The following is a 13,483-nucleotide window of genomic DNA, read 5'->3' as shown; positions in this document are numbered from 1 at the left end:
GTAGGAAAGGTGGTGACGAAAGGACTAGGAAAGGCGATAACGGAGGGACTGAGAAAGGCCGTGAAAAGGGACTAGGAAAGGCTGTGACGAAGGCACTGGGAAAGACTATGACGCAGGGACTGGGAAAGGCGGTGACGAAGGGACTAGGAAAGGCGGTAACGGAGGGACTGAGAAAGGCCGTGAAAAGGGACTAGGAAAGGCTGTGACGAAGGCACTGGAAAAGACTATGACGCAGGGACTGGGAAAGGCGGTGACGAAGGAGCTAGGAAAAGTCGGTGACTAAAGGACTAGAAAAGGTGGTGACGAAGGGACTAGGAAAGACGGTGACGAAGGGATTGGAAAGGCGGTGACGAAGGGACTAGGAAAGGCGATAACGGAGGGACTGAGAAAGGCCGTGAAAAGGGGCTAGGAAAGGCTGTGACGAAGGCAGTGGGAAAGACTATGACGCAGGGACTGGGAAAGGCGGTGACGAAGGGACTAGGAAAGGCGGTGACGAAGGGACTGGGAAAGACTATGACGCAGGGACTGGGAAAGGCGGTGACGAAGGGGCTAAGAAAGGCGGTGACGAAGGCACTGGGAAAGACTATGACGCAGGGACTGGGAAAGGCGGTGACGAAGGGACTAGGAAAGGCGGTGACGAAGGGACTAGGAAAGGCGGTGACGAAGGGACTGGGAAAGACTATGACGCAGAGACTGGGAAAGGCGGCGACGAAGGGGCTAGGAAAGGCGGTGACGAAGGCACTGGGAAAGACTATGACGCAGGGACTGGGAAAGGCGGTGACGAAGGGACTAGGAAAGGCGGTGACGAAGGGACTAGGAAAGGCGATAACGGAGGGACTGAGAAAGGCCGTGAAAAGGGGCTAGGAAAGGCTGTGACGAAGGCAGTGGGAAAGACAATGACGCAGGGACTGGGAAAGGCGGTAACGAAGGGACTAGGAAAGGCGGTGACGAAGGGACTGGGAAAGACTATGACGCAGGGACTGGGAAAGGCGGTGACGAAGGGACTAGGAAAGGCGGTGACGAAGGCACTGGGAAAGACTATGACGCAGGGACTGGGAAAGGCGGTGACGAAGGGACTAGGAAAGGTGGTGACGAAGGGACTGGGAAAGACTATGACGCAGAGACTGGGAAAGGCGGCGACGAAGGGACTAGGAAAGGCGGTGACGAAGGCACTGGAAAAGACTATGACGCAGGGACTGGGAAAGGCGGTGACGAAGGGACTAGGAAAGGCGGTGACGAAGGGACTGGGAAAGGCGGTGACGAAGGGACTGGGAAAGGCGATAACGGAGGGACTGAGAAAGGCCATGAAAAGGGACTAGGAAAGGCTGTGACGAAGGCACTGGGAAAGACTATGACGCAGGGACTGGGAAAGGCGATAATGAAGGAACTAGGAAAAGTCGGTGACTAAGGGACTAGAAAAGGTGGTGACTAAGGGACTAGGAAAGGCGGTGACGAAGGGACTAGGAAAGGCGGTGACGAAGGGACTAGGAAAGGCGGTGACGAAGGGACTAGGAAAGGCGATAACGGAGGGACTGAGAAAGGCCGTGAAAAGTGACTAGGAAAGGCTGTGACGAAGGCACTGGGAAAGACTATGACGCAGGGACTGGGAAAGGCGGTGACGAAGGGACTAAGAAAGGCGATGACGAAGGGACTAGGAAAGGCGGTGACGAAGGGAATAGCAAAGGCGGTGACGGAGGGACTAGGAAAGGCGGTGACGAAGGGAATAACAAAGGCGGTGACGGAGGGACTAGGAAAGGCGGTGACGAAGGGACTAGGAAAGGCGGTGACGAAGGGACTAGGAAAGGCGGTGACGAAGGGACTAGGAAAGGCGGTGACGAAGGGACTAGGAAAGGCGGTGACGAAGGGACTAGGAAAGGCGGTGACGAAGGGAATAGCAAAGGCGGTGACGGAGGGAATAGCAAAGGCGGTGACGGAGGGACTAGGAAAGGCGGTGACGGAGGGACTAGAAACGGCTTTGAGGAAGGTACTGGGAAAGACTATGACAGAAGGACTAGGAAAGGCGATAACGGAGGGAATGGAAAAGGCGGTGACGGAGGGACTGAGAAACGTGGTGACAGAAGGACTGGGTAAGGCTGTGACGCAGGAAGAGAATTAATGAAAACTGAATTGAAACAAACGAAAGAAAATGAGATAGGCCTATGATAAAATAAGTATTATACTTATATTTTAATATGAGTAACAGTGATAATACAATTGTAGTGCTAGCGATGATATTGCTAGTATCTGCAATGTTATTACAGTAGTTGTAATGACAGTATTCATGATATTGTGGTGGCGTAGTACTTATTATGACATTAGTAGTATTGGTAGTAGTACCCGTGTTAATGGTTGTAGTAGTACTATTAGTAGTAGAATTAGTAGCAGTTGTAGTAGTTTTAGTACTAGTAGTAGTAGTAGTAGTAGTAGTAGTAGTAGTAGTAGTAGTAGTAGTAGTAGTAGTAGTAGTAGTAGTGATAACAGATTATATTTGTACAGGTGTATCAGAAGACTATTGTTCAAGCTTGATTCATATTCTCAGGTGTTGCGAAATGAAGGACGTTGGCCAATAAGAGATTTCACCCCGAGCTTCACGTATTATCGCAATGTTACAAGAAGGGATCTATTCCAAGGAGTTGGAAGTATTCTCGCAACGTAAGTATTTTATAATTTCTTTTAAGTTTTACACAACGCCATTGGTATATTTGAATGTACAAAACCCCAGAGTGCTTCGGCAGAAAGAGAAAGAAAACATAATCGCAAAATGAACAAGATCTGTATCTGTGTACCTCCAATGATTTGTAGAAGTGCATGTTATAAAGAGAAAGAGTCCTCGAAGAGAGATCCTAAAGCAAGAAAAACAGTCTTTTTTGGAGGGATAATATACAATTTATGTTATTTTCTCATTGTGAACTAAAGATAGGCTATGTGTGTATTCATACATTGCCATTAAACATATGACAAACTGGTATAAACATTAATTACTCACTAATAACCTTTTTTAAGTCAGGTGTGATATTTTGAATTTAATTTTTGAATGGTACGAATCATTTTGAATATGAAGTAAAAATAATATAAATTGATAGAAACTTGTATAATAATGTATTTCACACTACAAAACACAATACACTCCATATTTTATCAGGATACTGGAGATGTTATTATTGGTACTTGTTAAAACAACATGAGTCTAAGAACTTAAAAAATATTTTAAGGTGATAAGAAATGAGATAATTAAGATACAATGCTTTCGCAATCAGATATACTAATGTATGGTCCTCCTATAAAAAGTTTACAGACGTAACAGAAAATCCATTAACTATAGGCAGTTTTTTCTATTTTTCTAGAAACTTATTTTCTGTGACTCATGTGGTTTTACAAATAACCGATTCAATTTTCTTAGTGACTGTTAAGAAATTGTCTAAGCCATATTGTGAACAATAGTTTCTCCAATTTTTTCTGTACTGGCGTCAACTCTGTCCCCGATAACGATAGTAAGATAAAGGCGAGAAAACTCTTGTTTCTGTTCCACTCTGCACCGAAATTACTGGGAGGTTATAAAGTTGACGTATCCCCCACATATTCTTATTTCAATTACTTCATGAATGTTTAATGTGAATTTTATTACCTCTATGTTTACGTTGGTACCATGCTACTGTAACCTTGCAAACTTGGCTGCCCAGAGTCTGTTTACCATCGAACAAAGATTAGTAACAGTGGTTTGACTTCATGAAAGATGTCATACCGGCGACACCAGTGAAGATGAAATTTCGTGACCACTTTGGTGTGGATTGGCCAAGGAAAGCAACAATGTTGGGGTGTTATAAACGTGCATTCGCAACGGGTAGTGTGAAAGACCGTTCCAGAAGTGGATGGCCGACAACGAGGGAAATATTCCATGCTATTGAGGAATTAGAACACACGCTCTCGTCATGAAACAATACTAACAATACCATCCCATACTTCCTCATACTCATCCTCTTTCACAATAGCCCTGCCAAGACTCTGGAATTCGCTTCCTGCTAGCATCAGTGACTGTCGAAATAAAATTGAATTCAAACGCAAACTTACTAGGCACTTGGTCAGTAATTGATTTCTTGTAAATAGTTTCCTTAATCTATCACAAAATATTTCAATATCCAGTAATTTCATGACTATACAACTTTGTTATTCTAGGTTTAATTTGTAATTCAGTAAATATTAAATATTCTTTGTTTTTCTATGACTATTACACTCTTACTACGTCATACTACTTTTGACCAATAAAACGGTACGAAAGGACGTATTTCAACCAATCATGGCTGCTTATCGCACAATTTTATCGCGTCCCTATCATTTGTTTCTTTGTTTGCCAACATTTGAAACTGCGCTAGTCTGGACGTCATATATATATATATATATATATATATAAATTACAAACCACTCCAGTCGATGCACAGCAGTTTCAAATATGACTCGCATTGGCATTCAAGAACAAGAATTAATAAAAATCACTGATCATACCTATGCATCTTCCGAAATCCGATTTACAAATAAATGAATAGCACCATTCGGAAATCCTGAATAAGTTGAATACACCATGTAGGCCTAAATCAACAAGTTCCACTTCTATTACGCACACGTCCAATATAACAACAATTGAACCACCAACCATATTCAAATTTGAAAATTCTACATTCAATAATTATTCCTTTTAAAATTATTCATGTTTACTTTTTATGTCATCGTCGTTAATTAAAACTTTTCTAACACTTGTGTATATTAGTTAGGTTATGTTATAGCTTCTGCTATATGATATTATGGATAGTCACGTATCAGAGATTGTTGAATATTCAGATTTATTGAAAAGCATCTGTCAAGTGACGTTGATTACTGGGATTCGGATAATTGAAGTGGAATGCAACTGTTTTAATAAAAATGAAACTGAATCAACAAAGCCTTCTTGACTAGTAACATTGCTATCGTGTATAGATCGAGAACTTCTCGACGAGAAGGCATTGCTAGTAATCATAACTCACTACTGCCATATAGCATGCATCTAGCGTAATATTTGTAATGTTGAGATGGTACAACAATACATTTGAAGACAGTTGTATTTTCGTAAGTCAATTAATATTTTATTGTATTGGAGTACTTCGTTACTTCTAATCTTTATATACTTTCTTCTAATCGTGTAATAGTCAATTAAATCCCACTCGAGTTTTGATTTTCTCTAGATAAATCAAAACGTCTAGTGAGATTACTGTTGATAAATTATCTAGCTTTAATTAGTCAGGTAATCTTTTCGTACTTTGATTTTTATTGTAATTGTAATTGTAAATTTAATACTAATTGTAATTTTATTCTTCATATTATAGTTAGAATCTACTGGTAGAGGGGCAGAGAAGGCCAGACGGCCTTATCTCTACCAGGTTAAATAAACAAATACTAAATACCAATCCTATAATCATAATGAAATAAAAATAAATGAAATGAATCAGCGGAAACGTCTCTGAAATCCACTCGGGAAAGATCTGCAGATTTGGCATTCCTCGTTCAACAATGATGAAACACGTGAAAATTATATAAAGCTCAATCATTTCCATCCATTTCACGTCAATGAATTAAGCGATGCTGACATAGATGCCCGTAAATTGGCATGTGGGACGGTTCTTAAAACTTTTCGTACGCAACTTTTCTATGACGAATGTGCTGGAGCATGCATTCACGAAACATAGTCTTTTGGGATAAAGAAAATCCATTCTAATTAATTCCCTGAAGACGGAACACACCATAGGTCTAACCCGTAAAGTAGATGATTTTATTAGCAATACATTTGGTTACATTTATAATGTGTGTGACAGGATGTGCTACGAAGAAGATTAAAACCTGTAGGCTTAATTACATTAGGCTATATGAAGAATTTAAACGTTTCCTAAGTATCTTCTCAATTTCTTTCATGATTACCTCAAAATGCACTGTTATGCTAGCTGTTTATTCTGGCCTTGTAAGTACAGGGTGGACCGCTCGAATGTACCTAATTTCAATTTATGTGACTAGTAAACGGGTGAAGATGGAAACCTACAGTAACGTTTATATGAAAGGAAAACTCAACAAGTTTCGATATGCACATAACCATATCTCTACGTGAGCTCCAGCTGTCACTGTGACGATATCGAGGCATGAACGATTGCTTGCCAAGTACATTGGAGCATGTCTTCTGGAATGCTCTCAATAGTATCTACGATGCGCTCCCGAAGATCACGAAGGTCTTTGACTGGGGTGGCGTACACTTTATCTTTGAAGTAGCCCCAGAGAAAGAAATCGTATTGGCGAATTCCACTCGTTTGGGTTCATCATCCGGCTACAGACGTTGCACTGACTGCACTTTGTATGCGTATAGTCTGAGACGTTTGTGGACTGCAATGTTGATTTTGGTACTTGAAGTTCGCGCGAAGCTCTTCTTAATGACTTCCGCGGGCTTCGCTCATACTCGGCTTGAACATATGCTACCATTTCGTCGGATGTTCTACGACCACCACCATGCTTCAACACCGATCCTGTAGCCAAAAATGTATCTTGCCACTTCTTAGCAGTTGGAGCATCATGGTTAAACACTCGCCGACACTCCCTTTGAACTTTAACAATTGATTTAAACTTCGCATACCACAACACAGTTTGCGTTTTCATTTGCGCTGTCGCCATTTTGACAATCGATACAATCTACGAAAAGAAACCTTGTCTGCGCACCATCTAGCGATAGGATTCGAAACTTGTTGAGTTTTCCTTTCATATAAACGTTACCACAAGGTTCTATCTTCAACCATTTACCAGGCACATACAATTGAAATTAGGTACATTCGAGTGGTCCACTCTGTATAATACTGTTATTATTATTATTATTATTATTATTATTATTATTATTATTATTATTAAGGGGCGGATGTTGATGAAAAGTCATCTTATTTTTCACATTAGGACGATGCCTGTTAATATAGAAACCCTTTGTATGTTAAAATCAACGTAAAAAAAAAGTAATTTCTTATATTGCATTTTTTGGCTTTTTGAAGTAATACGTAATTTTTATATTTTCTCGGTATTTTTGGTCATTTTTAATATTTTAAGATCTTTTAGATAATTTGGAATGCATTTTCCTTTCTTCTTTACCGATAGGTCTGTTAAATCATTTTCTAAGCAAATAGGTCAGTAGTAATTACCTACTGAATAAAACAGTGAAGTTTGAGTTTTATAGTTTAGAACAGACTCTAAAGTCCATCCCTCATTCCACTGAAGGCTTCACTTCACACGACGGAAGTAATATAAAATACTTGACAGCAGCTCAGTTTAAGTAAGGACTTTGACCATTATTGTTCTTTTGTCGGTACGAGGGTGTCTTAAAAATTTGTGTTTGGAAGGGAGGAAACTTTCACCATCTCCTGGACAGGATGTTGTGTCCTCAACATGGTTCGGAAGGGATGTCTACTGTAGTAGACAGTATTTTTAACACAAAGATTGCAAGAATGCACGCTGCGCCGACAATTTTTTTTTGTCATTCACACTCCCTCATCTGGAAGATCTAGTAACAAAAGTGAAGCGGGGAAGGAGGAGATGGATAATGAAGGTACTGACATGGACCACCCTTGATTGAAACACATTGTAAACTCTCATTAAAATCTATAGTTTTCCCTTATAACTTTCATTTTGTTGCAGGTTCTTTTCCTTTATTTTAGCCAATTGTCGCCCTCGGTAGCGTAGTTAGTATAGTTTTAGCCTTCTATGCTCGAGGTTACGGGTTCGATCCCGTCCGAGGTCGATGGCATTTAAGTGTGTTCAAATGCGACAGACTCATGTCAGTCGATTTACTGGCATGTAAAAGAACTCCTGCGAGCCAAAATTCCGGCACACGCTGATATAACCTCTGCAGTTGATAGAGTGGTTAAATAAATCATAATTTAATTTAATTGTTCTAAGCCAATTTCCAGGATGTTACCTCCTTTCTCCGAAATTTGCAGGGTAGTCAATGAAACAAGGGGACTAATTTTTAAGAAGTTGTGGTGCGGGTACGGTGAATAATATTTAAATGTCATTCTTTAATTTTATGTAATTTTTTCCATTAGAAAGGGCATTTTAATGATTATTTAAGTAGAATTTTAGGTCATCAACATCCGATTCCTAATTATTATAAAGACAAGTTGGTTCAGAATCTTTGTTACTGAACATGTTTTCACAGATTCTAAACCAAAGATTAACTTAACAAATAGCGAAATTTCATGACCAGGCGATTCGAAGGAAAAAATACACACGCAAGCACTAGAAACCGAATGTCAGGAATCAAACCCGACCCCCCTGGGTAATTCGTCTTACTGCGTAGAGTGATGGATTAAAAATAGAATAATCAGATTTAAATTTTCACACCATTTACTGATATAATCACCTAACAGTAATTTCGAGACCTATACTTAATTAATTTCCCAAACCTATAACTAATTATTTCTAAATACTGTGAGAGTTATTAAGTCCGCGGGTGTTCGTGACCTGAGTCCGGGTATCTTGCCCTTAAATCTCTTCGTATTCCGTGACTTCCTACAGCCTCTTGCAGCTACTCCTCTGATTTATGGACGGCAAGCAACATTCCATTACCTCGCAAATTATTGTTCATTGCTATCACTTAAAATATTCCCTCTGAGAATGCAAATTTCAATTACACACGTCAACAGAAGCTCCACTCACATAAATAATACAAAATTAATATTAGTTCTCTTCCGTGACGTAGCAGCGTGGTCTAAAACATACCTTGGACCAGCGATACGGATTCACCTCTGGCTTGAGACCTCACGAAGCAAGAAATTCTCTCATGAAATCTCTACCGGTATAGGACTGGTGTCCACAGAGTTTCGTGTTAAATTTGAGGAGCTACAGTGAGTAGCGAAATCCGGTTTGGAAAGCCAATTGAAAAGGATAATGGAATCCACGTGCTAAACACAACCGCAATTTTCCAGAGATGATGTATTGCATTACGATATCTATAAATTGAGCCAAAAGGCTAAACCACGGTCGTCAGCACTCGCTGAAATGGGTAGAGTGCAAGGAGTGCGAGAAAATTTGCTCCTCGTGCAGAAGGGATAGGGAGACAGCATACCCCCCCCCCCCCAGCAGCCACGGGTGTACGCTGGTGCTGTAAGAGATCTCAGGGTAAAGCTGCGGTTTGTTTACGGCATAATTTTCACTTTTTGAAAGTCGTGAGCATCACGAAAAAAAATTATATCTAGCGGGTAATTGCTGTTCAATATCTCCAGGTCCCGTAATATTTATTTATTCTGGTATAATTAATATATTCAGGCCGTCTCGTCGGCCTGGGTAGCGTAGTCGGTATATAGCGCTGGCCTTCTGTGCTCGAGTTTGCGGGCTCCATCCCGGCCCAGTCGATGGCATTTAAGTGTGCTTAAATATGAGGCGCATCCAGAAAGTAAGTTTCCCTATTTTTTTAAGGAACACACACTTTCAGGAAAACATTTATTGGCAACAGGTACAGCAATGTTTCAGCTATTTTTCAACATAGCCACCATCATAATTGAGACACTTGTCGTATCGTGGGATCAACTTTTGTATCCCTCTGCCGTAGAACTCTGCCGCCTGTGAATGGAACCAGCGTGTGGCAGGCGTCTTCAGCTCTTCGTTGTTGCCAAAACGCTCACCGGAGGACAGGAATTTCTTGAGGTGCAAGAAAACGTGAAAATCGTTGAGAGCAAGATCAGAACTGTAGTGTGGATGATCAAACAACTCCCAGCCAAATTCCGTCAAAACAGCTGCTGTGCGCCAAGCCGTATGTGGACAAGCATTGTCATGGAGGAGCACAACACCTGCAGTAAGCATTCCACGCCTCTTCGTCGTGGTTTCACAGTAACGGTCAGCGTTCACTGTTTCATCTCTTGGAAGGAAGTCAATGAGCAGAATGCCCTTCCTGTCCCAGAACACCGTGCATATCACTTTCCGTACCGACAGCGTCTGTTCGAATTTCGTCCTGACCGTAGATCCACTATGCCACCAATGCATTGACTGCTGCTTGGTTTCCGGGGTGAAGTGCGAAATCCAAGTCTCATCGCCCGTGACGATCCTGTCGAGAAATTCGTCGCCGTCATCGTGATACCGTTGCAGAAATGTCAGTGCTGCTCCTAAACGTTGCATTTTGTGTTCGGGTGTCAGGTTTTTCGGCATCCACCTGGCACACACTTTTTTGAACAGCAAGTGCTTAGTGACAATCTCATGCAACAAAGATCGCGATATCTGCGGAAAATGGCTGCTCAGCTCCGTAATCGTGAAGCGACGGTTCTCTATGATGCACTGCCGCACCAGCTCAACACGATCATTATTGATGAGGGACGGTCGGCCACTGCGCTCTTCATCATGGACACTTTGTCGACCTTCGGAAAACTGCCTACACTAGCGACGCACCATCTCCTTACTCATGATGTTCGGCCCATAGACCTGACAGAGCTGCCGATGAATTTCAATTGGCGCAATGCTTTGTGCATTAAAGAACTTTATTACCGACCGAACCTCGCAGGCGGCGGGAGAAGGAATAAGAGCTTCCATTTCGGACCACTACTGCCACGCTACTGGCACCAGGCGGGACCTGTCCGGCGGCATATGATTGATATGTCATAGATCTGTTACGCATGCGCAATTGACACGGCTAATTACGTTTACTTTGAAGGGGAAAAAATCGGGAAACTTACTTTGTGGATGCGCCTCGTACGATAAGCTCATGTCAGAAGATTTACTGCCATGTAAAAGAGCTCTTGCGAGACAAAATTCCGGCACACCGGCGACACTGATATAACCACGGCAGTTGCGAGAGTCGTTAAACTAACCGTAATTTAATAATTTTAATTTTCAGGCCTTCTCTTCCACACCACCAGAAATATGTACCAGTACAAAAATTTGAAATCAGTAGTTCCGAAAGCAACTAATTGCGTTCAATCACAACCTCTCTTAAATTTTATAGGAAACGATATCAAACGAGGATAAATTTAGAGTGAAATGTAATTTCATAGTAGAATACAATGCAATTTTTTAAGTGGAGAGAAATGGGAGAAACCCTGAAAGGAAAATATCTATAATTCCGGGGATGCGCCTATGAACCAACTTAAAAACTGGCTGGCTTCTATATAAATAACTTTAAATTTTCTGAGAACGTTTTCTTCTTGTTTCAATTTATGCAATTTCATACAGGCAGGGTGAGGAATGGCAGAAGTTTAGATCCAAAGTCAATCCTGCACTGATGCAACCTCGAAGTGCAAAACTATATGTGGGACCTATTGATGGTGTGGCCGATGAATTTGTAAACAAGTAAGTATCTCAAATTTTGAAATAAATATATATTATATGCTATTTTTTCTGATAGAAATTTATGTAATAGTCAGGTTATTCTGCATAAACTCTATTTGAATTTAGTGAGTAGCATTAAGTGTGTGAAAACTAAAGGAATCACTTGTAGAAATGTTACCGGCAATGCTTAGACATAGAAATAGTAACATAAATGTAGCTATAATAATATCATGAAATTATTTTCTAGTATACTGCCACATACTAATACAGCTGATTCGTTGCTGTTACAGAGTGCTCGAGAACCGAGTGCAAGTTTTTTAGTAACAGAGGAAAATGAAACTAACAAAATAAACTCTCTAATATTTTTTGTAATGTTTTTTTTTTAATTTAAAAATTACAGTACATATTATATACATTCTTTTCTTCTTAATTAATAATAAGTATTGCATTCGACTTATATGTGAAAGTGAGAACGACTGATTCCTTGAATTTGTTAAAGAAATAAATAAGATATAAAGAGCACTCTCTCTTACTGAGGGAAGCCTTATCTTATTTCATTAGTTTATTTAACGACATTGTATCTAGCATCGACGGAATTAGTAAGAGCGAGATAATATTTGACGAGATGAGGTTGAAGATTCGTCATGTGATTACCTGATATTTGCCTAACAGTTGGGGAAAAATATCGGAAAAAAGCGCCACCAGGTATTTAGTCTATACGGGAACAGAAAACACGTCTGAACGTAACTCCTACCAATAGCCAAACTCGCCTATCGTCTGAGCTACATTGGTAGTGCCCAGCCTTATCCTAAAGGTGTTTAAATCATATATTATATGAAAACATTATTCTACCTCGATATACTTTTTGTTAAATACCAAATAAACCATTCCAGTAGGGAAGAGTTGCAGAATAATGTTCAATTTGTACCATTCAAAATATTTGCATTCTCTCTCAAACGATCTGTGTAACAGTTAATTATACAGAGTGTTTCAGAAATACTTTGATAAACCTTGGCGGCATGTTCCTCACACCAACACAAGACAAAAAGTTCATATAAACATATGCTCGAAAATCCTTAGTTTCTTAGTTATTAATGAAAGAATATAATGAAACATCTGTGAGATATTGTCAGCTTGGTAGCAAGTGTTATAAGTTTAATCAATTCAGAAACGAGTGTCTGCACGTGTGGAAGCAAGAGGAGAACATTTAGAACATTTGTTATGAGTTTTTAAATTGATTAAAGTTGCAACACTTGCTACTAAGCTGAAATATCTAACAGGTGTTTCATTATATTCTTTCATTAATAACTAAACAACTAAGTATTTTCGGACATATGTTTATATAAACTTTTTTCCTTGTTTGGTGCGAGGAACATGCCCCACGGTTAACTTTTTTCCTTGTTTTGGTGCGAGGAACATGCCCCATGGTTAACTTTTTTCCTTGTTTTGGTGCGAGGAACATGCCCCATGGTTAACTTTTTTCCTTGTTTTGGTGCGAGGAACATGACCCATGGTTAACTTTTTTCCTTGTTTTGGTGCGAGGAACATGCCCCATGGTTAACTTTTTTCCTTGTTTTTGTGCGAGGAACATGCCCCATGGTTAACTTTTTTCCTTGTTTTGGTGCGAGGAACATGCCCCATGGTTAACCTTTTTCCTTGTTTTGGTGCGAGGAACATGCCCCATGGTTAACGTTTTTCCTTGTTTTGGTGCGAGGAACATGCCCCATGGTTAACTTTTTTCCTTGTTTTTGTGCGAGGAACATGCCCCATGGTTAACTTTTTTCCTTGTTTTGGTGCGAGGAACATGCCCCACGGTTAACTTTTTTCCTTGTTTTGGTGAGAGGAACATGCCCCATGGTTAACTTTTTTCCTTGTTTTTGTGCGAGGAACATGCCCCACGGTTAACTTTTTTCCTTGTTTTGGTGCGAGGAACATGCCCCACGGTTAACTTTTTTCCTTGTTTTGGTGCGAGGAACATGCCCCATGGTTAACATTTTTCCTTGTTTTGGTGCGAGGAACATGCCCCATGGTTAACTTTTTTCCTTGTTTTGGTGCGAGGAACATACCCCATGGTTAACTTTTTTCCTTGTTTTGGTGCGAGGAACATGCCCCATGGTTAACTTTTTTCCTTGTTTTGGTGCGAGGAACATGCCCCGTGGTTAACTTTTTCCTTGTTTTG

At 40.5% G+C, this 13,483-nt stretch overlaps 2 protein-coding genes across 2 annotated transcripts in view; one reads left to right on the top strand and one right to left on the bottom strand.

Annotated features, from left to right (window-relative positions):
- The window catches only part of LOC138693464 (zwei Ig domain protein zig-8-like), a 1,129,977-nt gene that overhangs the window by 1,050,845 nt on the left and 65,649 nt on the right, over positions 1-13,483 (bottom strand). The window lies entirely within an intron of this gene.
- LOC138693463 (probable cytochrome P450 49a1) overlaps positions 1-13,483 on the top strand; it is a 53,797-nt gene that overhangs the window by 11,685 nt on the left and 28,629 nt on the right. The window contains exons 3-4 of the mRNA XM_069817446.1: positions 2,540-2,652; positions 11,209-11,325. Of these exons, the coding sequence (XP_069673547.1) occupies positions 2,540-2,652; positions 11,209-11,325 (230 nt within the window). The remainder of the gene's footprint in view (positions 1-2,539; positions 2,653-11,208; positions 11,326-13,483) is intronic.

Source organism: Periplaneta americana, chromosome 17 (assembly GCF_040183065.1).
Source record: "Periplaneta americana isolate PAMFEO1 chromosome 17, P.americana_PAMFEO1_priV1, whole genome shotgun sequence".
NCBI lineage: Eukaryota > Metazoa > Arthropoda > Insecta > Blattodea > Blattidae > Periplaneta > Periplaneta americana.
Note: the sequence above shows the minus strand (reverse complement) of the source record. Positions and strands in the feature narration are given on the sequence as shown.